At 43.3% G+C, this 26,630-nt stretch overlaps 1 protein-coding gene across 2 annotated transcripts in view; it reads left to right on the forward strand.

The window, feature by feature from the left end:
- Positions 1-26,630, forward strand: part of fhod1 (formin homology 2 domain containing 1) — a 447,258-nt gene that overhangs the window by 384,514 nt on the left and 36,114 nt on the right. For both annotated transcript variants that reach the window (XM_070897918.1, XM_070897917.1), the window contains 6 exons: positions 803-943; positions 1,718-2,619; positions 21,309-21,464; positions 23,621-23,803; positions 24,481-24,600; positions 24,694-24,855. In XM_070897918.1, the coding sequence (XP_070754019.1) occupies positions 803-943; positions 1,718-2,619; positions 21,309-21,464; positions 23,621-23,803; positions 24,481-24,600; positions 24,694-24,855 (1,664 nt within the window). The remainder of the gene's footprint in view (positions 1-802; positions 944-1,717; positions 2,620-21,308; positions 21,465-23,620; positions 23,804-24,480; positions 24,601-24,693; positions 24,856-26,630) is intronic.

Consider the following 26,630-nt stretch of genomic DNA (forward strand, 5'->3'; position numbering starts at 1 on the left):
GATTCCTTCTGATTGCTATTTACATTGAAATTGTAGAACGTAGCAAATATAGGAAAATGTTGCGTTCCTCGATACGATCAGTGGAATCTTCCTTTCAGAAGTTGTGCAATTGTATCATGAAAGTAAATGAGATCATTATAGATTTTTAAACATTGAATAATCGGGAGCAAGAACCATAAAACCACGTAACTTTACAGCACAGACGACAGCCTATCGTATCTGTTCCGCTCTTTGGCCTTGTATCTTCATCTGCTTCAAATGGTTATCCGCTCTTCCACTAAAAGATTCTACAGTCTCTGCCTCTACTTCTCACTGGCAAAGAATTCCATTCTTTCTCAGCATAAATAAATTTCTCCTTGCCTTTCTCCTCACTCTCTTCGAGAAATCCTGCCTGGTATTTTACCCGAGCCCACACTAGTAGTACTGAGGCCAACTGTTGCACCCAAACTATAGTCACACCGAGACTAACTAACTCAGCAAGACCAGTGATCATGCCTGAGAACTTGTTGCTTTATATGACTCTGTACCATGCTGAGCATTGCAATGCCAGTTGAGGAAGTTTACTTTGACTTATTCAGTAGCTATGATGAATAATTTTGGAGTTATTACTTCTTGGAATGAAGAAACTATTGGGAAATGTCAGTTCTTACCGGGATGTTGTCTAACATATGTTTATGATTATTGCATTTTTTTCCAAACTGTTAATTTTAGTATGAGGATGACTATTTATGAAAACACGATGCACAGATACAAATGGGCAAATAAATGTTCTGTAAATTGAATCATTCTTATTCCTTTGCAGTTGAGGTGCTAAGTGAAAAGGAGCAACAGAATGAAGCATTAAATGAGAGAGAACCATGTTCAGCTTCCAGCAGTTCTTCAACCAGCAGTACGTTGGAGAGGGAAGAGAGAGGAGACAGACAGGCGGGCGATAATGAGACAGGCAAGAAAGATTGCATCTTTTAGTATCCGTTCCTTCCGCAAGAGCAAACTGTAGGAACATCAGCTAATAGTGTATTCAGAAAGGGTATACGTTCCTCAATAAACAGCGAGAAATGTTATTTCTGAAAGATAAATCTTTTAATAGACTTTTAGATGATTGTTCCCCCTCTGCCCACCCCCCATTGCTTTACTTTCTTTGTTCAATAAGGAGAGGGAGTGTTGCAATTCATTTGTTTGCTTTTTAAAGTATCCAGAGGTTTTTTGATATGATCGAAAGGACTCCGGGATACTTGCCAGACTGCACACTTAGTTGCTACTCCCTTGCCTGGGGAGAGTAAATTACTTGTAATTTGACATTTATGTTAAAAAAAAGTATGTAAATTGTTTAGATCAGATGGTCACGTTCCTCAGTTGGTGCAAAACAAATGTTGTACCCTGTTTAGTTTCTCTTCACTTTGTTGCACACCACAGTGCACAGAGTGGAACTTGCAGCAAAGCTTTGAGATTACTCTCGCTGTTTTGATGAATAGCATCATTTTGCTTTCTCGAATTCAAAATGGTGGCATGCGGAAACTCAGGGGTTTGTTCCAATGTTGGACACCACAAAAGTAAGCAGAAGTAATTATTGTATTGTTACCTTGGTTTTGAGTTTTCAATTTGAAATGTAAATTTTTTTTTAATTGCTGAGAAATTGTAAAATTGTTTAATTCGTTCGTTAAATCGTTACAAGGCATCATTAGGTTTTCTCAAGCACTAGTGTTTTGTTTGACTGCAGGTCAGTGCATTATCCGCCAGTCCAGTTTGGATCAGTGCAGTGCCATCTCCAGCGACAAAAAGTTCATGCTGGACATGCTGTATGCAAAGACCAAGGTCAGCAACTTCCAGGTAACCAAGGAAGCGGGCCCGACTGAGAGTGAGAAGAAACTCACAGAAGAGGCTTTGGTGGAATCTACGGAGAGTCTGATCAAACGATTTTCCAGGCCGGCCAACCATCAGAATGAAGAGAGCCAAAGGAAGCCTGAACTTGAAAGCATCCCCGGGACTGTAAAAGCCACTGTGGAGAAATTTGCTGAACCTCAGATCAAGACTTTGAAGGAACAGTTTAGCATTGAGGCTGAACTGAATGAGAAGAATGTAGAGAAAACTGCCCTTATTTCGCCATTGAAAAAAGACTCTGAACACATGTGGGATCAACTAGAAGCAAGTCCAAGAGTGCTGAAGATCAAAGATTTAGACTTCACCGATCTCCGTGAGGAGGAGGACATAGATGTATTAAGTGGAGACTCTTTCATGGCTGTTAAACATGCTCTTCCTCCTCCTTCGTCACCTGGAAGTTCAATGCTTCCATCCATCCCACAACCCCCTCCACCTCCTGGATGTCCTCCTCCGCCCCCTCCACCACCACCACCACCCCCTTTCGGACAACGTTCTGGCCCTCCTCTACCTCCTCCACCTCCGCCTACTAATTTATCACCTTCCCAGGGAGCAAACTCTGCATTAACAAAGAAGAGAAAAACTGTCAAGCTCTTCTGGAAGGAACTAAAGCAGCCAGAGGGCCCTTTCAGGAGCTGCAAATTTGGCCGGGGCACTGTCTGGGCTTCCCTCGATAAAGTGACTGTGGACACCACTAAATTGGAACATCTGTTTGAATCTAAAGCTAAGGAACTACCTACGAAGGTAAGGGTTGGTCTGCCTATTGATCATTAAAAACTAAGAAAAGAAATAACCCCTTTCACATTTCTAATTTTAGTATCAGTTATTTTCTGTGGAAATTGCATGACTAATTTATAATACCCGTTCCAATTTAATAAAAATATGGTTTCAGATGAGGCAGGTTATGTTTAACCAATTTATTGGATTTCTTTGAGGACATTACAGATCTGGTGGATATGGGTGAGGAGGCAATAAGTGTCTGTTTTGATTTCGGAAAGGCGTTTGATACTGTCTCACACAATAGATTGACTCACAAGATGCATTGCCATCTGTCCCATGACCATGTGTTTGGCTGAAAGGTAGACAGCAATGGATGATGATGTGAGGAGGAGATGGCAGAGTGAAATCCACGGGGATCAATGTTCGAATAAATTATTTAGAGGGTGGAATATTGTCCAGCGGTTTTAAATTTACAGATGACAGCAAGTAGGATGCAGTGCCCAATGATAAGCAATGTGCAATAATCCAGAGCCTGCATCATTAGGCAGAGGGGAGGCAATTGGAATTCAACACTGATCAATGTTAAGTGGCGAGATTAGATGGGAATATGAAGTACAAGTTATATGGTAATATACTTGAGGTAACAGAGTAGGAAAGAGACCTGGAAATTGTTAAAACCGTTTGGTTTACATGGGGGTCAAAAATACAAATGAAGTGTTGAGATTAATATCTAAGGTTGTAACGTATAAGTCTATGGCCCCAAGTTTCCACATGATTTGCTCCTGATTTTTAGGAGCAACTGGTGCAGAACGGAGTATCTTAGAAATCGGAATTCTCCACATTTAGTTTTCTGCAGTTCTAGTCAGGTAGAATAGTTTCACTTTGGAACAGAATTGTTTTTTCAAAAGGGGGCGTGTCCGGCCACTGACGCCTGATTTGAAAGTTTCCACAGTGAAAACGTACTCCAAACTAACTTAGAATGGAGCAAGTGAAGATTTTTGTACGCTTGAAAAAACCTTGTCTACACTTTAAAAAATCAGGCACAGGTTACAAATTAGGCGTAGGGAACGGGGGGGGGGGTGAAGGGAAGTAATTAAATTCTATAATAAATCCTTAGTTATACTTATACAAATATTATACAAATAAATCCAACCTGAATAAAAATTTATAAGCAAAGAAAAGATTAAATAAACCATGTTCCTACCTGTGTGAAAGTGCTTCAGGCAGGCCTTTCAGGCAGCGGTGTGGCGTCAGTGTCTCGACGGCAGTGGCAGCAAGCAGCCTTCGAGCTGAGCTGCAGTGCTTGAGGCAGGGGTGTGGCGTCAGTGTCTCGTCTCGACGGCAGCGGCAGGCAGCAAGCAGCCTTCGAGCTGAGCTGCGGTGCTTGAGGCAGGCCTTCATTCCCCGCGAAGATGCAGCACCCGGACGGACTTGAGGCCATTTGGCCATGGGATTGCAGCGGTATCAGTGGCTGGCCGGGAGCCGAAGAATGAACACAGGACACACGCAGCTCATAGAAACATAGAAAATAGGTGCAGGAGTAGGCCATTCGGCCCTTCTAGCCTGCACCGCCATTCAATGAGTTCATGGCTGAACATTCAACTTCAGTACCCCATTCCTGCTTTCTCGCCATACCCCTTGATCCCCCTAGCAGTAAGGACCTCATCTAACTCCTTTTTGAATATATTTAGTGAATTGGCCTCAACAACTTTCTGTGGTAGAGAATTCCACAGGTTCACCACTCTCTGGGTGAAGAAGTTCCTCCGCATCTCGGTCCTAAATGGCTTACCCCTTATCCTTAGACTGTGACCCCTGGTTCTGGACTTCCCCAACATTGGGAACATTCTTCCTGCATCTAACCTGTCTAACCCCGTCAGAATTTTATATGTTTCTATGAGATCCCCTCTCATTCTTCTGAACTCCAGTGAATACAAGCCCAGTTGATCCAGTCTTTCTTGATAGGTCAGTCCCGCCATCCCGGGAATCAGTCTGGTGAACCTTCGCTGCACTCCCTCAATAGCAAGAATGTCCTTCCTCAGGTTAGGAGACCAAAACTGTACACAATACTCCAGGTGTGGCCTCACCAATGCCCTGTACAACTGTAGCAACACCTCCCTGCCCCTGTACTCAAATCCCCTTGCTATGAAGGCCAACATGCCATTTGCTTTCTTAACCGCCTGCTGCACCTGCATGCCAACCTTCAATGACTGATGTACCATGACACCCAGGTCTCTTTGCACCTGCCCTTTTCCTAATCTGTCACCATTCAGATAATAGTCTGTCTCTCTGTTTTTACCACCAAAGTGGATAACCTCACATTAAGGCTCATTAAGGTTCTTGAGGCCATTCGGCCACGCTTCAGGGGCGGCGTCAGTGGCTGGCCGGCAGCCAAAGATACAGCAGCAGCCTTCGAGCTGTGAGGGGGACTGAGGCCATTTGGACAGGGAGAGGCAGCCACATAGACAGTTTTAGATTTAAATTTGCAGAATGGGTGCTGCATTGTCAACACCACATATTATGCAATGGTTCGCCATCAATTCACTGCATAGGAGAGAATTGATTAGAGCTCACCGCACCAGGAACGTCGTAGCCCGTAGGTTGATGGGCAGGAGACCTTACCCACGTCGACAATATCGAACCAGGCGCACGTACCTGGACATGAGCGAGGCTGATTGTGTGAAAAGGCTGCATTTTCGCAGAGAAGTTGTCACTGAGATCTGTGATATGGTGAGAGCAGATTTGCAGCCCAGAAGCAGAAGGATAACTGCCTTGTCTGTTGAAGTGAAGGTAACAGCTGCACTTTCTTTCTATGCCTCGGGATCGTTTCAGGCTACAACTGGAGATGTGTGTGCCATCTCTCAACATGCAATACATGCCTGCGTTTACCAGGTCACGGCTGCACTTTATGCGCGAAGGAATGACTTCATCAATTTCCCAATGACCGCACAAGCGATCCATGAGAGGGCTGTGGGCTTCTTCAGGATTGCCGGCTTCCCAAAGGTACAGGGCTGCATTGATTGTACCCACATAGCCTTGCCAGCACCCGTGGAGGAATCTGAGCAGTACCGAAATAGGAAAGGTTTCCACACTATCAATGTGCAGCTCGTGTGTGACGACAAGCAACGCATCATGTCAGTCGATGCGAGATACCCTGGCAGCACCCACGATGCGTTCATCCTACATGACAGCGTTCTATCTGACATGTTTGAGCAGCAGCCAGAAGGGCAGAGCTGGCTACTGGGAGACAAAGGGTACGGCCTGACCACCTGGCTCATGACACCTCTACGTGTGACACGGACAGAAAGTGACCATCAATACAACATGACGCACATTGCGACGCGCAGCATCATTGAGAGGACCATTGGCATATTGAAACAGCGTTTCCGATGCCTGGACCATTCCGGAGGACAGTTGCTATACTCTCCTCAGATTGTCGGTCACTTCACTGTTCTGTGCTGCATGCTTCATAACTTAGCCATCATGAGGCAGCAGGAGCTAGTAGTGGAACCCGAAGACCCACGTGAGGGTCCAGTGCATGATGATAGTATTACGGAAGACCAGGATGTGGATGATAACGACAATCAGGAAAGCATGCAAGTGCCTGATGCCGAAGCACGAGGTCGGAGGAGGGCCGTCCATCTTGCCCCTTTAACGATTGCTCGAGACTTGCGCCAGCAGCTCATCCGTGAACGCTTCAACTACTGATGCCTGAGGGCTCTGTGACCACTTTTGCGTATGGACATGTTTATTCTTTGCAGTTGTTCCTACGTTGTGTTGTGTTAATGGAACATGAAACAGTTTTAATGAAAAAATATTTTATTGAAAAGTTAACGTCACTCTAATAAAATATTTGTTGTATCAAACTATACTTTTTAATATGACTCTTGAAGATCACTTAAAAACTTTGAGATCACTTATAAACTTGTAAAGTTACAAAATTTACAAAACACTTTCTATGTGAAAAATGTTACACTCTAAGATCACTTACACTTCAAGATCACTTTTTAGATGCAAAATTAAATAATTTACAGAATGTGAGAGCATTTACACTATAAGATCACTTGAAAACCTGAGATCACTTATATGTTGTAAAGTTACAAAACTTACAAAACAGTTTCATTGTGAAAAATCTTACACTCTGAAGAACACTTAAACTTCAGGATCACTTTATAGGTGCAAAATTAAATAAGATACAAAAAAATGTGAGAGCATTTACACTATAAGATCACTTAAAAACCGTAAGATCCCTTATAAGTTGTAAAGTTACAAAACTTACAAAACAATTTCAATTTGAAAAACACTACTACAGCTACATCAAGAACAAGAACAAAAGCAGCAAAGAAAGGCTGCAACCATCTCTCATCCATATCTCAGTGAATGTTCACTTCCTCATGGGGGTGTCATTTGATTGGCTGGGCTGTGTGCCCTTATTGCAGCAGCTACCTGACGGCCTGTGCCGACACTTGCATGCCCTCCCTGACGGCCTGTGCCGTCGATTGCACTCCCTCGGACATTCCCTCCCTAAGTTCCCGTGTCATTACTGCTATTTCTCCCGTCAAGACCGTCAACTCTTCACCTACTGCATTGACGCCACCGATGAGTGATCGGGTAAGCTCATTGGTCTCCATACCCAATGCCACAACCTGAGTCGCATCTGTTGCACGCTGCATCTCAGGAGAACGTGTGTCCAATCTCCTTCTCCTCTGCCTGGGTCTGCCTCGTGGCACCACTACACTGGGAGACGCGGGCACGGATGGTGGGATGCTCGGTGTTGCAAGCGGCACCACTACACAGGGAGGCGCAGGCTGGGACTGTGGGACGCTCTGTGTTCCAGACGGCTGAACTGGAGGGAGAGGCTCGGGCTGGAATGGTGGGATGCTCTGTGTTGCAGACGGCAGAACTAGAGGGAGAGGCTCGGGCTGGAATGGTGGGATGCTCTGTGTTGCAGACGGCAGAACTAGAGGGAGAGGCTCGGGCTGGAATGGTGGGATGCTCTGTGTTGCAGACGACAGCACTCGAGTGCGAGCCGTGGGCTGGGATGTTGGACGAATGGGTGTAAACTGCTCGATGATATTAGCAGCAACACTGGGACCCGAAGCGTCGGAATCGAAACCATAGTAGGTGGAACCAGAACCTATGCGAGAGGGAGGCGCAGTCTCGGACGGTAGTGCATTGACTGTAGAATGCTGCATTATACCAGCAGCACCACTGGGACCCACAACATCGGAAGCGAAACCATGGAAGGTGGAACCAAGACCTATGCTAGGGGTTGAAACTCTGATGCCCCTTGATGGGGGCTCATAAACATTAAATTGGAAGCTCTCCCCTGCAGACATTTCAGTCATCGCTGCCATCATCCAGTCTGGATTGTCCGCAGCTGGTTGTACTGGTTCTTGTTCTGTATCCTCAGGTTCCTCAGGGTTGGCAGCAGCAGCATCGTCATCATAATCATTATCATCATTATCATCATCATGTTCTGCAAAATACATCAGAACAGTCAAATGCTTAACAGCAAGGGAGGGGGCCGGGTAGGTGGCATGAGTACTCTCACACATAGCAGGCCAGGCAGCAGGTTGATTTAAAGGGCCACGATGCATTTTCAGGACTTACCCTCTTCCTCGCGTGCGGGCCCAGCTTGTGCTGTACCGATTGCTTTTCTCCATGTCTGACTCATCATAGCAGCTACCCTTTGTTCCAAGGGTGTCAGTGGATGCAGATTGGGCACGCCTCCTCCTGTCCGAGTTGCCTCCCTTTTGTTGTGGGCCAATTTCTTCTGCAAAGAGTAAAATATAACTTTTTACAGAGTGTGTCAGTCTGCAAGGTGGGACATACAGATAGCCAGGTTACAATTACGATTAAATTAAAAATGGGAAATATTACTTACACTAACTACTTGACCAAGGTCGTGCCATTTCTTTTTACACTGACTTCCAGATCTCCTGGTATGCACCACTGCGCAGTAATCTTCTGCAACTTGGTTCCAGCGTTTCTTCATTTCTTTTGGTGGCACTTTTATGCGACCTCTGTTGCTGGTATCTAGCTCCTGCCATCTCTGCTCAATGACGTTGACTAATATCTCCACTTCCTCATGCAAGAAATTCTTTATTCTTGGTGGACGTTGATCCATTGAAAAGTTGATTTGGCACTCTTATTTCTCAAAACACACAGTCCTTAATTTGCAGGCACCGGTTCTGCAAGTTTAGCAGTGAAAGGCTGAACTCACTGATTTCAGCAGGTGATTTATTCAGCAGTGCTGCTAAAAGCACTCCCTCACACACAGAAATATCAAGAAAATTAAAATACAAGCCTTTGCAGGGGTCCAAGAAACAAATCTTCACTTTTTCTGCAGCACTTTTAAAAATGGCCGAGTGCCAATGTTTACTTCAGACTGCACGTGCGCGAACGCTCCAACGTGCACGCGCAGGGTTGCCGGCACCAAGAAGCATCATTTCAATTGTACACGCCCCCTCCCACTTACAAAATCGGCGCGAGTGGTAGGCTCCGCCCCCTGTGCGCTGCGCCAAGCAGACATCGAGCTCCAAGGAGCTCGAGAATACCGCACTTTTTTTCCAGGAAGCTGTTTTTGGCGTGAAAAACAGGCGCCCAGCTCTGAGGTGCGTCTTTTCGCCGCGTGTGGAAACTTGGGGCCTTAGGGTGTGATGTCCAAGTTATAGCTAGCCTTGGTGAGACCACATCTGGGGCACTTTGATAATTTTTTGTCATTTTGTCACTATTATAAAAAGGATGCAAGATTATTGGCGGGAGGTATTACAAGTTTTAGGTCCGTTGTAGAAATTCTCTCGGGTTTAGTGGCCCTGGTCACTCCTGTCTCACTACAGAATTAACCAGCACTGCTCAATATCTTCTTCAATGACAGCATATCCTGGGACGGGGGAGGGGGGAACAATGCATCTCCCCTGTCATACCAATTGGATAACATATCCTTCACATGTGCCTTGTGCACTTCTCCAATCTTCTGCAAGGTGGACGAGTTAACACTTAAGTGAGATGAGGCCAGATACGAATTGTTAAGTTGCTTTATTATACAATTGCTATGTGAATATACAGAGCAACAGTTGCAGCAAATTTCACTTGATTTAATGAAATCTCTCTCTCTCTCTCCTTGCAAATAGAATAAATAACAAACCATGTGATGCTCTCTGCCAGCTAGTGGATTAAATACACTTGGATTTGGTCAGTTTTAGCATTGAATCAGACCAAGATGTCCATTAATCCTGGTCAGTTCTATTCTTAAAGTAACCTGCTTGGGCCTCTCTCTCCGCGAACCTCACCAATTGACCTTCAGTATGTGTGCCCTTTTTCCTTATTCCCCTGTCCAGGGATTGGGCAGTAGAGCTGCCAATTTAACTTGCCACAATCCTTTGAAACCATCTTCAGGCAAGGATCAATAGCGGTGAACATTCTGCCCACCTAAGATGTGATTGTTTACTGAGAGCATCCGATACAAGATGACAACTTCCCCATTGTGTCCGGTCCTCATGAGCGCAAGTTTCAATGGCTGCTCATTAACATACCATCATCATCATAGGCAGTCCCTCGAAACAAGGATGACTTGCTTCCACGCCAAAAAGGGATGAGTTTAAAACACCTAATATTCCAGATTCCGAACTACATCTTGAAGGGTGGAAGATGCCTGTGTGTGGATGTTTTTAACGTGTGATGGCCGTTGCACACCAGCCACCACTTGGGCTTGACAGAGCTAGGTCTTGGTCCAGTGGCAAGGATTACCCAGGACTCTGCTGCACGGGCCTAGTGCACTCACATATCGCAGTGTGGGCTGACCCGTGCTGCTCCTGGGCCCTCGCCTCTTCTGGCCCTGAACTCATGCCTCTCCCGGGTCCAGATCACAGCGCTCTACAGTCTCTCGCCGCTCTTTCACCCTGGCCTCGCCGCTCCTGCTGTATCTGCCCAAGCTCCAATCACCGACCTGGACCTTGATGATGTCCCTCTTCGCTGCCGTCGCCCGCCTGCACCAATTAACATACCAATTCTCTCATTGTCCCACCTGTTCCAGCAGGTAGCATGAGGTGGATTCTAAACTTTTGTAAAACACTCTTTAATTTAAAAAAAAAACTGTGGGCTCAATTTCCCCAGTTATTTGTGCTGTTTTTTTGGCCTAAATTTAAAAATATAAGTTTCTCCAAAGATTGTGCGCCAGTGTAACTCAGTTAGTTATGATTTTTTTAGGTTAATTTTTTTTTACCTCACTGAGAGTGTAACCTGCCACGCGCGCCAATTCTGGCCATTTAAGCAAGTTTGGCCAGCTCCGATATACTCCAGTTTTTCTTAGGACGGCGTATGTGACCTCTGTGGAAAAACCTTCTGGGCAATTAACAAAATCGGCGCAGGTAAGGAAATCAGCACAGCAGATTGCAGTTCCATGGCCTGGACAGCAGGGGGAGAGAGAGGGTGCGGGAGAGAGAGGGTGGGTGGAGAGAGGGTGGGGGTGGAGATAGGGTCGGGGGGGGGCAGAGAGCGGGGGGTGGAGAGAGAGAGCGGGGGGGAGAGAGAGGTGGGGCGGAGAGGGGGGGGGAGGTCTTTCGGCCAGAGTTAGGAGTGGGTACTAGCACCGGCAGGAGAGGGAAGCCTTTTGGCCAGGGTTAGGAACGGGTACTGACACCGGCATTGATAGACATTTGTCATAAACACTTTAATAATTTAATGGTGGTAAGTTGCTGCAATGTGTAAGGTGCTTGTGCAGGCTGCTGTGAACTGGCTGTTGTATGTGTCACTTTCCAGTCTCAGCCCGCAGTGTGTCCCTGGTCACCGTGGCAACCCAATCTTTTAGCCGCAGATCTTAGGCTCCACCCCCAAAGCTAAAGTCAGGCTAGGCGGTGCTAAAATCAACAATTCAAACGGGGAAATTGGGATGATTTTTTTTGCCGTAGTTTGGCCCCAAAAAGCAGACGTAACTCTTCAAGTACGCCAAAAAACAGCTTTGGGGAAAATTGAGCCCTGTATTTTAAATCATATCCAAATCTTTTTTTAACTGTCTGAAAATCCCAAAATGCGACGTGAGGCTGAACTTAGAGGGATGAGTTATGAGGAAAGATTTTCTAGCCTGGCTCTTTACTCTCTCGAAAAAGGGAGGATTAGGTGCCACTTGATACACGTATATAAGATTTTCATAGATCTGAAGAAATTAGATCTTGGAAAGCTATTTTTCAGAGTCAAGATTCGAAGTCGAGGCACACAGTGTAAAGTTACGGGTGCCAAAGCAAAATAAGGAATTTGTTTTTCTAGTAGGATATTGTTAGAATTGTGGGAAAAATTACCAGTGGGGATGGTGGAATAGAAACCATGGCAGGGTTTAAAGAAAGGATAGGATTCATTCCTGCCAGTGAAGGGGATACAGCAATATTCGTCCAGAATCGGCTAAGGAACATGAGAGAGAGTTTGCAAAGGTGGGCTAGCTGGTTATCTTCTGCCCAAAGCAATACCATGTTACTTTCATTGATGGTACTGGGTGGTAAACGTAGGTCCCTTGCAGTCGGATTCAGGTGAATTTATAATGGGGAACAAAGAAATGGCAGACCAATTGAACAAATACTTTGGTTCTGTCTTCACTAAGGAAGACACAAATAACCTTCCGGAAGTACTAGGGGACCGAGGGTCTAGTGAGAAGGAGGAACTGAAGGATATCCTTATTAGGCAGGAAATTGTGTTAGGGAAATTGATGGGATTGAAGGCTGATAAATCCCCGGGGCCTGATGGTCTGCATCCCAGAGTACTTAAGGAAGTGGCCCTAGAAATAGTGGATGCGTTGGTGATCATTTTCCAACAGTCTATCGACTCTGGATCAGTTCCTATGGACTGGAGGGTAGCTAATGTAACACCACTTTTTAAAAAGGGAGGGAGAGAGAAAGCGGGTAATTATAGACCGGTTAGCCTGACATCAATGGTGGGGAAAATGTTGGAATCAATTATTAAGGATGAAATAGCAGCGCATTTGGAAAGCAGTGACAGGATCGGTCCAAGTCAGCATGGATTTATGAAGGGGAAATCATGCTTGACAAATCTTGTGGAATTTTTTGAGGATGTAACAAGGGAGAACCAGTGGATGTGGTGTATTTGAACTTTCAAAAGGCTTTTGACAAGGTCCCACCCAAGAGATTGGTGTGCAAAATCAAAGCACATGGTATTGGGGGTAATATACTGATGGGGATAGAGAACTAGTTGGCAGACAGGAAGCAGAGAGTCGGGATAAACGGGTCCTTTTCAGAATGGCAGGCAGTGACTAGTGGAGTGCCGCAGGGTTCAGTGCTGGGACCCCAGCTCTTTACAATATACATCAATGATTTGGATGAAGGAATTGAGTGTAATATCTCCAAGTTTGCAGATGACACTAAACTGGGTGGCGGTGTGAGCTGTGAGGGGATGCTAGGAGGCTGCAGGGTGACTTGGACAGGTTAGGTGAGTGGGCAAATGAATGGCAGATGCAGTATAATGTGGATAAATGTGAGGTTATCCACTTTGGGGTCAAAAACGCGAAGGCAGAATATTATCTGAATGGCGGCAGATTAGGAAAAGGGGAGGAGCAACGAGACCTGGGTGTCATGGTTCATCAGTCACTGAAAGTTGGCATACAGGTACAGCAGGCGGTGAAGAAGGCAAATGGTATGTTGGCCTTCATAGCTAGGGGATTTGAGTATGGGAGCAGGGAGGTCTTACTGCAGTTGTACAGGGCCTTGGTGAAGCCTCACCTGGAATATTGTGTTCAGTTTTGGTCTCCTAATCTGAGGAAGGCCGTTCTTGCTATTGAGGGAGTGCAGCGAAGTTTCACCAGACTGATTCCCAAGATGGCAGGACTGACATATGAGGAGAGATTGGATCAACTGGGCCTTTATACATTGGAGTTTAGAAGGATGAGAGGGGATCTCATAGAAACATATAAGATTCTGACGGGACGGGACAGGTTAGATGCGGTTAGAATGTTCCCGATGTTGGGGAAGTCCAGAACCAGGGGACACAGCTTTAGGATAAGGGGTAGGCCATTTAGGACTGAGATGAGGAGAAACTTCTTCGCTCAGAGAGTTGTTAAGCTGTGGAATTCGCTACCGCAGAGAGTTGTTGATGCCAGTTCATTGGATATATTCAAGAGGGAGTTAGATATGGATGGCCCTTATGGCTAAGGGGATCAAGGGGTATGGAGAGAAAGCAGGAAAGGGATACTGAGGGAATGATCAGCCATGATCTTATTGAATGGTGGTGCAGGCTCGAAGGGCCAAATGGCTTACTCCTGCACCTATTTTCTATGTTTCTATGTATCATATTTAGAAGGTCACGCTAATGGAGCACAGTGCCAGCTGATGAAGATTCAACGGTGACTACGACAGTAAAGTGCTTGATCCTGATAAAGTTGCTGACTTTTTCTAGTCTTATTCCGTTAGAGGCGAATCCAGTGACAGGTTTATTACTATTTAGTCTTGACTTGTGATGTTCAAGCTGCATTCTCTCATAACGTGTCTAGAAAGATTTATTGTGATGGTTGGGAAAAAAAATGCATTTTTCTCGCAAGTATACTTAATATTTCCTACCTGTTATTTGACATTTCTGAGTAACCCAGCTGATGGGTCAATTCAAAAAGGTGTACATAATTTTTGAGTTGTATCTATTCAGAATGTTGCCCTTAAATTTGCTGTCTACCTTTTCTGAGGTCATTGCTGTGTTTGAATTTTCCTTGCTTCATCTCGATCACGTTTCCCAGTCTGCTGTTCCACCGACAAATCTCTCCAGGTTTTTTTCAGACTCAAGGGTATTGGGAAGTGTAGTTTATCTCCTAGATTTACCACCAGAGGAACTGGGAGTCAAAATCTGAATAAATTCACAGTATAAATCCACGTGATTGATGGCTTAATTTTCCTTTTTGCAATATGCATGTACATTCTGCTGTATAATGGCATTCTGATTCTTATTTTAATATCCTATATGTAAATTTAGAAACTTGACACCAAGGTCACAAATGTATTACATTCTGTCGAATTCTGTAATTAGTTTTTCAGTAGTTAATTAGAATCACAAGACAGTGATCGTCCTTTAACACAAATGTTTAAAAGTTCATCAGTGCATTTTGAGTAAGAAAGGTCTGTCCTTCATGTAACCAGGACAGGCACTATAAAGCTCACCTTTTCAAAACAATAACAATTCTTTTATTTCCTTCATAATTTTTTTTTAAGTATCATTCTTTTAATAGAAAATCTATAATAGTGGAGAATTGCAGTAAGAGTATTCATGTGGCTCAGTGGTAGCACTCTCGCCTTTGTGTCAGAAGGTTGCGGATTCAATCTCCACTCAGGAGACTGGAGAACATAATCCGGCTGACACTTCAGTACCGAGGGCGTACTCCACTGTCAGAGATGCCATCTTTTGGATGAGACGTTAAACCATGGCCCCATCAGTCCTCTCAGGTGTATGTAAGAGATCCCATGGCATTATTTGAAGAAGAGCAGGGGAGATCTCCTGGCATTCTGGCCAATATTTAGACCTTACTACTAGGGGGATCAAGGGGTATGGCGTGAAAGCAGGAATGGGGTGCGGAAGTTGCATGTTCAGCCATGAACTCATTGAATGGCGGTGCAGGCTCGAAGGGCCGAATGGCCTACTCCTGCACCTATTTTCTATGTTTCTATGTTTCTACCTCAACCAACACTTTAAAAAAAAACAGATTATCTGGTCATTATCTCACTGCGAGACCTTGCTGTACGCAAATTGGCTGCCGCATTACAACTGTGGCTGCACTTTGAAAAGTTCTTCATTGGCTGTAAATCGCTTTGGGATGTTTTGAGGTCATGACAGGAACTACATAAATGCAAGTTCTTTCTTTTTATGAAATCCCACATGAGAAAAATAAATAGGCCCATAATTTGCTGTCAAACTAACAGTGAAGCTAATGGTGCTCGCTGTTATTTATGCACAAATGCATCATCAACTTCAGGCAAGGGCAGATGTGTGATTAAACGCAGAAGTTCAAAGGTCACTGTTCAAGATGCACCGCTCCGCTGCTAGCTTCACAGAAACGGCATCTCGCTTACTGCCTCACCGTTGAAATACATCAAACAGCATGAAGTTGCTGTACTTGTGCGGTAGATACAACTAAACTTAAGTCTTGTCTATTTCAATCTACGTACTCTTTTAATGACATAAGTGTTACTTACTGCCAGTCAACCTCTCTGGCACTGAGAAGTAACTATTACATGTGTAGAGCCTGATTCCTTCAGGTATTAATTGTTGTTGGAGATTTAAAAAATATAAAATTAAAAATGTTTCTTTTACTTTACCTTTCTGTCTCTTGATCCAGTATTTCATTTCCTCTCTTTATTTCGCCTTCTGTACCTGATTTGTCATTAAATTCACCCACTCTAATTTACACTTGCATCTCAGTCCTTGCACTGTTAATTTCACAGTTCTTTAATCTGATTGGTAAAGGAGATACACAGTTGCTTGCTGTGTTCACTCAGGTTCCAGATGCCCGGTTTCACTCGTTGCCCCATTATCAGCTCGCACTTTCAGCAACTTGTCACGTAAACATTTTTTAAACCTAAATGTGCAAGAACAAATGGAATGTTGGCCTTTATTGCAAGGGAGATATAGTATAAAAGCAGAGAAGTCCTGCTACAACTGTTATATATGTAAACTTGTATTTACTCTGTACAGCCACCAGAGGGCTCATCCCTGGGAGTCCCAAGGGATCCCATAATCCCTTGGAAGCACAGGTATTTAAGGAGGCTTCACAGGTTGGAGAGGCACTCTGGAGACCTGCAATAAAAGACTATGGTCACACTTTACTTTGAGCTCACAGTGTTCAGTCTGACTCTACAACTGTACAGGGTATTGGTGAGGTCACACCGAGAGTACTGCGTACAGTTTTGGTCACCGTATTTAAGGAATGATATACTTGCGTTGCAGGCTGTTCAGAGAAGGTTCACTAGGTTGATTCCGGAGATGAGAGGGTTGACTTATGAGGATAGGTTGAGTAGGTTGGGCCTATACACATTGGACTTCAGAAGAATGAGAGGTGATCTTATTGAAATATAAGATAATGAGGGGGCTCGACAAGGTGGATGCAGGGAGGATATTTCCACTCATAGGGGAAACTAAAACTAGGGGACATAGTCTTAGAATAAGGAGCCGCCCATTTAAAACTGAGATGAGGAGAAATTTCTTCTCTCAGAGGGTTGTAAATCTATGGAATTCTCAGCCCCAGAGAGCTGAGGAGGCTGGGTCATTGAATATATTTAAGGCCGAGATGCACAGATTTTTGAGCGATAAGGGCGTAAAGGATGTGGGGAGCGGGCAGGGAAATGGAGCTGAGTCCATGATCAGATCAGCCATGATCTTATTGAATGGCGGAGCCGGCTCGAGGGACCAAATGGCCTACTCCTGCTTCTATTTCTTATGTTCTTATTGTTATGTCTTTAACCCTTTGTAACCTGCATCACACCTGTCCACCAGAGGGCCTATCTGTTGGAGTCTCAAAGGATCTCTTGGGAGCACAGTATATAAGCAAGCCACCCACGAGGTACCTGCACTCTGGAACTACAATAAAGGAGCTAAGGTCATACTTGCTCATTACACACGGTACTCGGTCTGACCATTTATTATGAGTATAACACTTACTGTTTATGACAAGTCTAACTAACGGTAGATGTCCTGCCACAGCAAATGATGGCCCAATGTGATTTCCATAATAGTGTAACCCCTTAATTTTTATTAACAGCAGGATACGAAATGTATAATCATACATGCAAAATTCCATTACCTATGTACATTCCTATCTTTTTTCTCCGTTCCTCCCTTTCCCTATGCCCCAACTAATGATTGGATTCTTCTGCATTGACCTGGAACATCTTGTTCAATCAAGCAATTGTTTGGACTTCCTTTGTGTATCAGTTTCCATGCTCCGACATCCCACCTCCCTGAAACCTGTATTTTTATTTGTAAATTTTTATCGCATAATACTCCTGTGAAGCGCCTTGGGACATTTCACTACGTTAAAGGCACTATATAAATAAAAATTGTTGCTGTTGTAGTTTTCTATCTGGCCCATTGGATGCTGGGAGTTTCAGCCTCGTACTGTTTAACACTAAGTTAATTTGCTTAAAGGGCTATGGGATTTCCTGCCCTGTAGGCTCATTCCTTTCCTCCAAGATCAACGGCAGCATGAGTATCTTTATGTGCTCTTTATCAATGATTGCATCCTTAGGGACTAGCCACAGAGGAACTGCTTTCTATTCAAATGTGCCAAATATCCATTCCAGTGTTCCCCCACCCCCACTCCCCCAGCTTTTTGCCAGAGGTTTCTGGAATCAGGAGATATCCCATTAGCAAATCTATAGATTTGCCCCTTACATCTCCAAAATAAATTGGACTTCAGATCTGTTGCGATTAACCATTGTGGGCTACGCATATGCAATGATGTAATGTCTTAAATTACAAGAATGAAGTACTTTTAATTTGCACAGTTCTCACTTGTTTTAATGCCACCTTCAGTGGACTGAAAAAAAGAAAGACTTGCATTTATATAGCACCTTTCACAACCTGGCGATGTCCCAAGTGCTTTACAACCAATGAAGTACTTTTGAGGTGTATTTGCTGTAGTAATGTAGGAAACACAGCAGCCAATTTGCACACAGCAAGCTCCCACAACAGCAATGAAATAATGACCTGATAATCTGTTTCAGTGACGTAGGTTGAGGGATAAGTATTGGCCAGAACATCAGGGAGAACCCTACTGCTCTTCTTCAAATAGTGTCATGGAATCTTTTACGTCGACTTGAGAGGGTAGACAGGCCTCGATTTAACGTCTCATCTGAAAGACGGAACCTCCTACAGTGCAGTTCTCCCTCATTACTGCATTGAAGTGTGAGCCTGGATCATGTGGTTAAGTCTCTAGACAGGGACTTGAACCCACGACCTTCTGACTCAGGCGAATGTGACCACTGAGCCAAGGCTGACACATGGTAATTGCTCCATTGAATTCTCCCTCATTACAACATTACTGATTGTGTGCTTAATATACCGGGTTACGAAGAAATGACAGTATTTATGGTATGTAAACATTTGAGTCATCATACTTAAATCACAAAACAATGTACAGTGGTAGCATGGTGTCAAATCATGCCCAGATGCCAATGTATTGTGCCACAGAGTTGTAGGTTCAATGAGCCTGCAATTGCTCACTCTGAGCTACTGATTTCAGCCATCCCACTGTGGGAAGCTTCCAACTGGGAGTCAAGCACTTCTTCATTAGAGAGAGTCACTGATTAGAAGTTCCCGATGAACCATGTAGCAGTGGTCAACAATGAGAGGCTTTTGCGGAGGCCTTGGCTCAGGTTAGCTGCCCATAATCCTGGTGCCTGAGCAGGGAGGAGGGAAGAGAGGTTATAAATAAATAAACAAAACCAGGCGCAGTGTTGGGTAACTTTAAAATAAGTGTCCATTTTCTGCCGAGGTGTGTGATTGTACTGGAATCACTAGCAAGTACAGGGGTATATATACAGGGGTATATTAAATATATCCTCATGAACCTGTCAATAAAATGAAAGAGAACTGGGCTACAGGTTGATACACACGCTTCAGTTACTGCACTTCGATTCATTCCTCATTGTTTGAATCATTTCATATTTAAATTAGGAAAAGGTTTTAAAGCCACAACCTGCAATGGAGATCTTTCTGATTGTGTTGTTTTAGGCCCTTGGGGAAATTAAAATTCTATGATTTCTGGCCCCAAGTATGCTCAAGGAAGCAATAAAATGTCATAATAATTACTCCCAGATTTTGTAATTGTTTTAAATGTTTCTCTGATGAATTTTTTACAGAGCTTGAAAGAATTAAAAGAGCCGTATCAAAATAATAAATACATATATTTAAGTAATTATCAACAACAGTTGAGAGGATCTTACAGAAGAAAGAGTGATCTGTTTAAGTTACAATGAATACCATGTCAGCCTGTAATTTGTTACAAAGTTATTGTAGACTCTGGGTATGTATCTATCAGTGAAGGTACTTAACCTTCAACTTCAAGTCAATGCAATGAAGTCTCTCTGAACTGCTGTCCTTACACAGGTTGTAGATTGCAAGAGAATCAGATAATGGCACTCATTTGGGCTTCCTGCTCAATACCAGTTCAGCAAGCTCTAGGATCGACTATAACAAAAACAGAAAATGTGGAAATACTCAGCAGGTCAAACAGCATCTGTGGAGCGAGAAACAGAATTACCGTTTCAGGTCGATGACCTTTTGTCATATAGGATGGTTGAGCATCCTATTTAAGATTGGTCACTGGTGGTTTGGCTTTAGTTGAGATCTATTATCAGCTAAAACATAGACCGAAGGGAGTATGAATTTTTTGATTACTGTGCACGTTGGTTCAGGTTAGGTATTTACGCTAATTACATTACTACAGTGTCTACACTTCAAAAAGTACTTCATTGGCTATAAAGCGCATTGGCCGTCCGGAGGTCGTGAGTGGCGCTTTATAAATGCTATATATTTATTTACTTTTCTTTCTTTTCTTTCTATTTATTTTCTTATTCTCACCTCTCTTTTCATCTCCTGAGGGCACTGACCCCACTGTCAGGATATGGTCCCTTAGGCAGTAGCCATTCTTCATATGTGAGTCTTGAAGGTGCATGCCAGCAAGCTATTTGAGCACAGAGGTGTCACAGCAGAGCCTGATGCTGTACCCATCCAGTATCTACACAGGCACACTTTCAGCAGGACACCACTACTTGTCCTCTCCCTAGCCCATGGACTGGGAGACCAATTGTAATCTCTGCGATTAGTTACTTCAGCACAGACCAGGGATTCAGCCGAGGATCTTCCTCATCGGTATGATTCAACTACTCACTGGATAAACCTGTCGAGCCAGCAGTGGAGTGCAAATTATATTTGAAATAATCTCATGCAGAATTCTTTAATTTTCTGTATAAAAAAAGAAAAACATTACTTTGTGAAAGAGGAAGATCAAAGTATTTTATATTATCCGTTAATGGAGAAATTCTCCATTCATTTGGCTTTGAAGTTCCCAATAAATCCCCATAATGTTAGGTTTTCAGGCCCGAAAACACCTACTTGGCAGGTGGATTGGATGGCTCTATTTAGCTGAGTGTTATTAACCTGCACAGGGATCAGCAGCTTCCCTCTCCTGAATGCAAATACTGGTGCTGAATTGCTTATGTAAAGATCAGTGTTGGCTGAGTCGCAGCCCCTGACTGTGAGAAAGAAAGACTTGCATTTATATAGCGCCTTTCACCACCTCAGGATGTTCCAAAGTGCTTTAAAGCCAATGAAGTATCTTTGAAGTGTGGTCACTGTTGTAATGTAGGGAACACAACAGCCAGTTTGTGCACAGCAAGTGTCTGTTACTGATCTAGGTTTGGTATTGTGATCAGCAGTGTTCAGGCACCGGAAGGAAGACAATCTCAGTTCAGTAGTCGCCGTTCTGTGACCCATCCATCTCATAGGTTATCAAAGGCAGTAATTTCCATCTGGAACCCCTGACATTCTGGACCTTCATTCAGACTGTTCCTACATCAGATAAATTCAGTGCATGTCTGCTCACCTTCAAAACATTATTTTACCTTTATGATTTTTATGGAATACACAATGGTTAACTGATAAATGCAAAATGTATTCAACACTTTTAAATGGTACAACTTAATTTCAAAAAGATCTTGTTGTTTAACTTCTAGAAAGGAGGAGATACCAAGAGGCAAGGATTAATCGTGCTGGACCCAAAGAGGAGTAATGCGATTAACATTGGTCTTACAGTATTGCCACCAGTACATATCATCAAGAATGCCATCCTCAACTTCGACGAATATGCAATCAACAAAGAAGGCATTGAGGTAAGGAATCCAAACTTGAAACTACAGGTTCAGGTTGGTGTGCATGCGTGGATTTAGAAAAAGGACACAAACAAGATAATGAGATTGTGATGGTCCACCCCCCAACCCCCATCCCACTGTTGTCATGTACCAGTCAATACTTCGAGTCACGTTTTATATGGACATAATTGATGAACAGGAAAAATCATCTAGTCCATCAAGCTTGCCCCACACCCATGATGGCCAGAGCATCAGCCCCCCCCCCCCCCACTCTAACCCCCCACCATGTATGATGCTAGGTTTCAATCATATATCAAACTAACAAAGTTAACTGCAAAGAAACTAAATAAAATTTAAATACGACAGCGCCACTCGAGTTCTCCAGTAAAAGCACATTTACACCAGTTTTGCTGTGTGATGCTCACTTGTTTTTATAACTAATCTCTACTGTTGCCTTGGAGTTCCAGCACATTGACTGCAGCAGTGACCAAGCTGCCAGCACCATGTGGGAAACAATAAATGCGTATTTTTTTAATGCAGAGAAATGTAACTAAACATGGTGTGCTGGCAAGAAATTCAGCCAGAAATGGTTTATTTTTTAAAATTAAAACTAATTTCACTGCTGATTTATATTTAAAAAAACATCAAAATCTGCCAAGCCAAGTAATATTCCCCTGAGCAAACACAATGGATGTAGTCCTAGTGCTGCTGCTTTGGTTTATGCTAAAAAAAAATTCTCCCTTGCAAACTTTCCCCCATTTTACTTACCATTCCTCACTGAGAGGTGGGAAGGACTAATTGGATCTATCAGTAGTTTCCCTTTTCTTTCTCTCTCCCCGCCCTTTGGGAATACACCCAGTTACAGTGGAGCCTCCATGACCCTTGTTCCATATATCTGTCTGCCCAATTGTCTTGCATTAGACTTTGCCTCATAGATGTAATCTGCCATCACCAATCTCTTCCTGTTGGGCATAAGTCAACCTTACACCCAAGAAAGATTGCATTCAATTATGCATTGTGTTTATCTTCATTCTTATGCTTAGGATATTAAACTTGTACGGCCAAAATGTGGAGACTCAATTATCTGCCAATTTCCATTATCCTGTAGGGGAAGGGAGGTCCCTCCATTATTGGCCCACTGTAATCTGACTGAGACCAAGCATTCAGTGAGGAGTCTCGTACCTTGGTAATCTATGGATATTTTTATATTCTCGTCACCAGGAGAATGGTGCTCACCTCTCGGTGCCATTCTCCCCTGCTTATTTTAGTTGGTGCTACTACGTCTAATGAAGGCTGGTTGGAATCTGGAGATCCACGAGATACATGGCTAAAAGGAAGGGAATCCAGCTCCATGAGTTTAGCTTTAAACGGAAACCCAATGGCAGCACTCACAGCCAATGAAAATCTGGGACTCCATAGATTGTGTCATTTACGATAGAGTATGGCATCAACAGTAAAAGTGTGATACGTTAGCTATCAATAGGACTCTTGTAAGATTACATTATCAACATGCAGATACACCAGCTCACTTTTGCAATGATTTTAAATTTCCCTGATGATCCAACTGATTACTACTGGGCACTTTCTGTTACTTCTATGATCAATTCATTCTCAAGGTATGCTGCAAATGTGATGTAATAGGGTCATAATGCATCATTGTGTTTAACCAGGATTCTGTCAATCATTTCGGAACATAGGAATGGGAGTAGGCTATTCAACCCCTCAAACATGTTCCGCCATTCAGTTAGATCATGGCTGATCTGTATCTTAACTCCACTTACCCGCCTTGGTTCCATATCCCAATATACCCTGATCTAACAATCTATTGATCTTGGTTTATATAATTTATATATTATATAATAAATATACAATTCATAGATTGTATTGAGTTGGGGAGAAAGTCCTACTTGATCCACTGTAAATCCAACAAGTATTTTATTCTGAGGTTTATTTAATAAAAACTTTGTTTCAAATTAGCAGGGGTTAATTTCAGAGATTAAAAAATGACCACATGTTTGCAATACAACACTTCAATATTCAAAAACCAAAGCCTACTATATCCAATAGATGACACTTTCAAACTAGTTTATTAGTTAACTTTTAGTCAATGTAGCAAACGAATGTGCTGTTTGTAATTCCCACGGATAACCGCCCATGTCCTTCCTGTTTCCCAACAGAAAATCCTGACCATGGTCCCCACAGAAGAAGAGAAACAGAAGATCCAAGAAGCTCAACTCGCTACTCCCGATGTCCCCCTGGGGACAGCTGAGCAGTTCCTGTTAACCTTGTCCTCCATCAATGGCATCACAGCCAGGCTGCAGCTCTGGGCTTTTAAACTAGACTACGAGTTCATGGAAAAGGTGTGAATTGTGAAAGAGTCTTTGTGATACATCACTAAGGAATGTTACAGTTTTTAAAAAGAAAAATAATCTCAAATATAACAACTGGATTTTTTACAAGATGTACCAGATTTTGTACAATGTGTAGAATTGGAAATCATTTCATTGGGGATGACGCTACATAAATATATATATAGATTCATAGTTAACAGCATGTAAAATAAAATGCAATTCAACCTCCCCACTGCGTAATTAGCAACAGTGAAGGAAATCCAAATGTTGGTATGTTAGGAAGATAGGAAGATAGTGGGCAATTTGTGTAATTCTAGACGCTGAAACGGGAATATTTTTACCTTTACTTGCAGTTTAAGAGGAACATTGAAATATTTGAATTGACATGCATGTGGTCGTTGGTGATGCTCAAATGATCCACAAAATACATTACCGAACATAATGATCTTTGATCTGCTAATTGGATATGCAGTTTTAAAGTTCATGGCTGGCAGGCTTATGCTTTTAGTAAGAAAGTATAATTCAAAAAGATTGTAAATCTATCCATTTGCTAAATGTATATCCTTTCAAATGTTTCAGACTGTATACTTAATACTTTAATGACTGATTCTCTTCAAAATTGACTCTAAAGAGAAGGTTTGCACATAAACTTCTGAAATCTAAGTTGTAACTCTTTTTTGTTGTAGGAAATAGCAGAACCGCTGTTTGACTTGAAGCTTGGAATGGAGCAGCTTGCAAAGAATAAAACCTTTAAATCGCTTTTGGCAACTCTACTTGCAATTGGAAATTTCCTGAACAATTCTAGTGTAAGAACCCATTCTCGTTTCATCGTGATGAGATTGCTGTTTGAAACCCTCACATGATTGCAGTTTACATGTAAGGGTTTTGTTTCCCCCTAGGCCAAAGGATTTGAACTGAGTTATCTGGAGAAAGTGTCTGAGGTGAAAGATACTATTCAGAGGCAATCTTTGCTGTATCATACATGTAACCTTGTTGTGGAGAACTTCCCAGACACAACAGACGTGTATTCAGAAATTGCAGCAATCACCAGATCTGCGAAGGTAAGCACACACCATGTTGAGGTTTGGTGTCGGATGACAGTGCTGAGAGATTCACCTTTTTCTACTTCATGCACCCAGTGGCATTAGTATTCCAGGGATATGATTCCTATAGTTTAGGTTTCTGCTACACTGCTTCATCAATGGTTTAATCCACCTCAGAAGCCCATCCATTGCTGGACCAGCATGGTTTTTGCTTTACAGTCCCATCTACCCTTGTGGTCATGGCCTCCTGTGCATTCCCCATGTTATTTGTCGTACCATGGGTGGCCGTGCCGTCAACCATCTCAGCCAGCAGCGCTGGAATTCCCTTCCCAATCCTTTTGCCTCTCTGCATCTCTCTCCTTTAAGAAACTGCTTAAAACCTACCTCTTTGACCAAGCATATGGTAACCCGTCCTAATGTCTCCTCCTTTGGCTCGGTGTCAATTTTTGTCTGATTACGCTCCTGTGAAGCGCCTTGGGACGTTTTACTGCGTTAAAGGCGATATATAAATGCTTCTTGTTGTCATTGCACTGCAGCTGGTGCAGGTCCAAGTGCTGCAACTTTCAGCACAGCTCGATCATACTGCAGTATGTCTTGTGACAGAGCCATGCTCCCTTACCATTCCTACGCTCATGGCAAGACAATAATGAAGCGTTAACGCAGAACTGGTCAAATTCAAACCATGAATGCAGCGGATTCTCTCCACGATCCTGAGATGGACAAGCTGAGGCTAAACTCCAGCTTTCTGAAAATAGCTAAATGTTTGTTGTAAAAGATTTCGTAAATAAATATTAGAATTTTAGCAGATCAGCAAAACTAGTGTAAAAAAGGTCTGTGTTGTTGCAGTGATACAAACAGCAAAGAATAACATGCTATTAGAAAATAGAATTTATCTTTCCAGATTTTTAAAAACTGGAATTGACGATAAGTTGGACTAACTTGTACATTTGAGGTCTTTAGTGCCATGTATGTAACCTCTATGTAACCCCACTGCAATATTGTATATACTTAAGCAATGCACACCTTGACCACAGGGGGTGAACTTGTGGGAGACACTCCTTACCTGGTCATCTAGGTATATAAAGGGAGGTCTCACGCAGGGTCATCACTTCTTGGTCCTGTGAATAAAGATTCAGGACATAGAATGTGCCTCGTATGGGTTTTGTGCCATTGAGTAAGGACATTACATTGGCGACAAGGTTTCAACAATTTGTCTGCAGAAATTGCAACTTCAGTGGCCATTTAGCTCGAATGTGCAGGAAGCCTGTAACCAGGCTAATTTACGCGGCAGATGGACCAGAAGAGGGGTCTGTAAGGCAGGATGACTCTAGAGGCAAATCAATGGACGCTGAAGTTCAGCGGGTTCATGTGGCAAATATTCACAGCTCATATACCAAAACGCCAGCAATGATGATGAAGGTTTTATTAAACGACATCCCTGTACGCATGGAGCTGGACACGGGGGCCAGCCAGTCACTCATGAGCGTTCAATAATTCGAAAAGCTATGGCCACTCAAAGCCAGTAGACCCAAACTAGAACGCATTGAGTCACAACTACGGACGTATACCAAGGAAATCATTCCAGTACTAGGCAGTGCAATGTTGGCTGTCACACACAATGGATCAGTGAACCGGCTGCCGCTCTGGGCAATGGTCCTGCACTGTTGGGGAGGAGCTGGTTAGCTGAGATGAACTGGAAATGGGGGGATGTGCAGGCAATGTCATCTGTGGAGCGAAGTTCGTGCTCACAAGTCCTACAACAGTTTGAGTCACTATTCCAACCTGGCGTCGGG

The sequence above is a fragment of the Pristiophorus japonicus genome, chromosome 13, assembly GCF_044704955.1.
Source record: "Pristiophorus japonicus isolate sPriJap1 chromosome 13, sPriJap1.hap1, whole genome shotgun sequence".
Classification (NCBI taxonomy): domain Eukaryota; kingdom Metazoa; phylum Chordata; class Chondrichthyes; family Pristiophoridae; genus Pristiophorus; species Pristiophorus japonicus.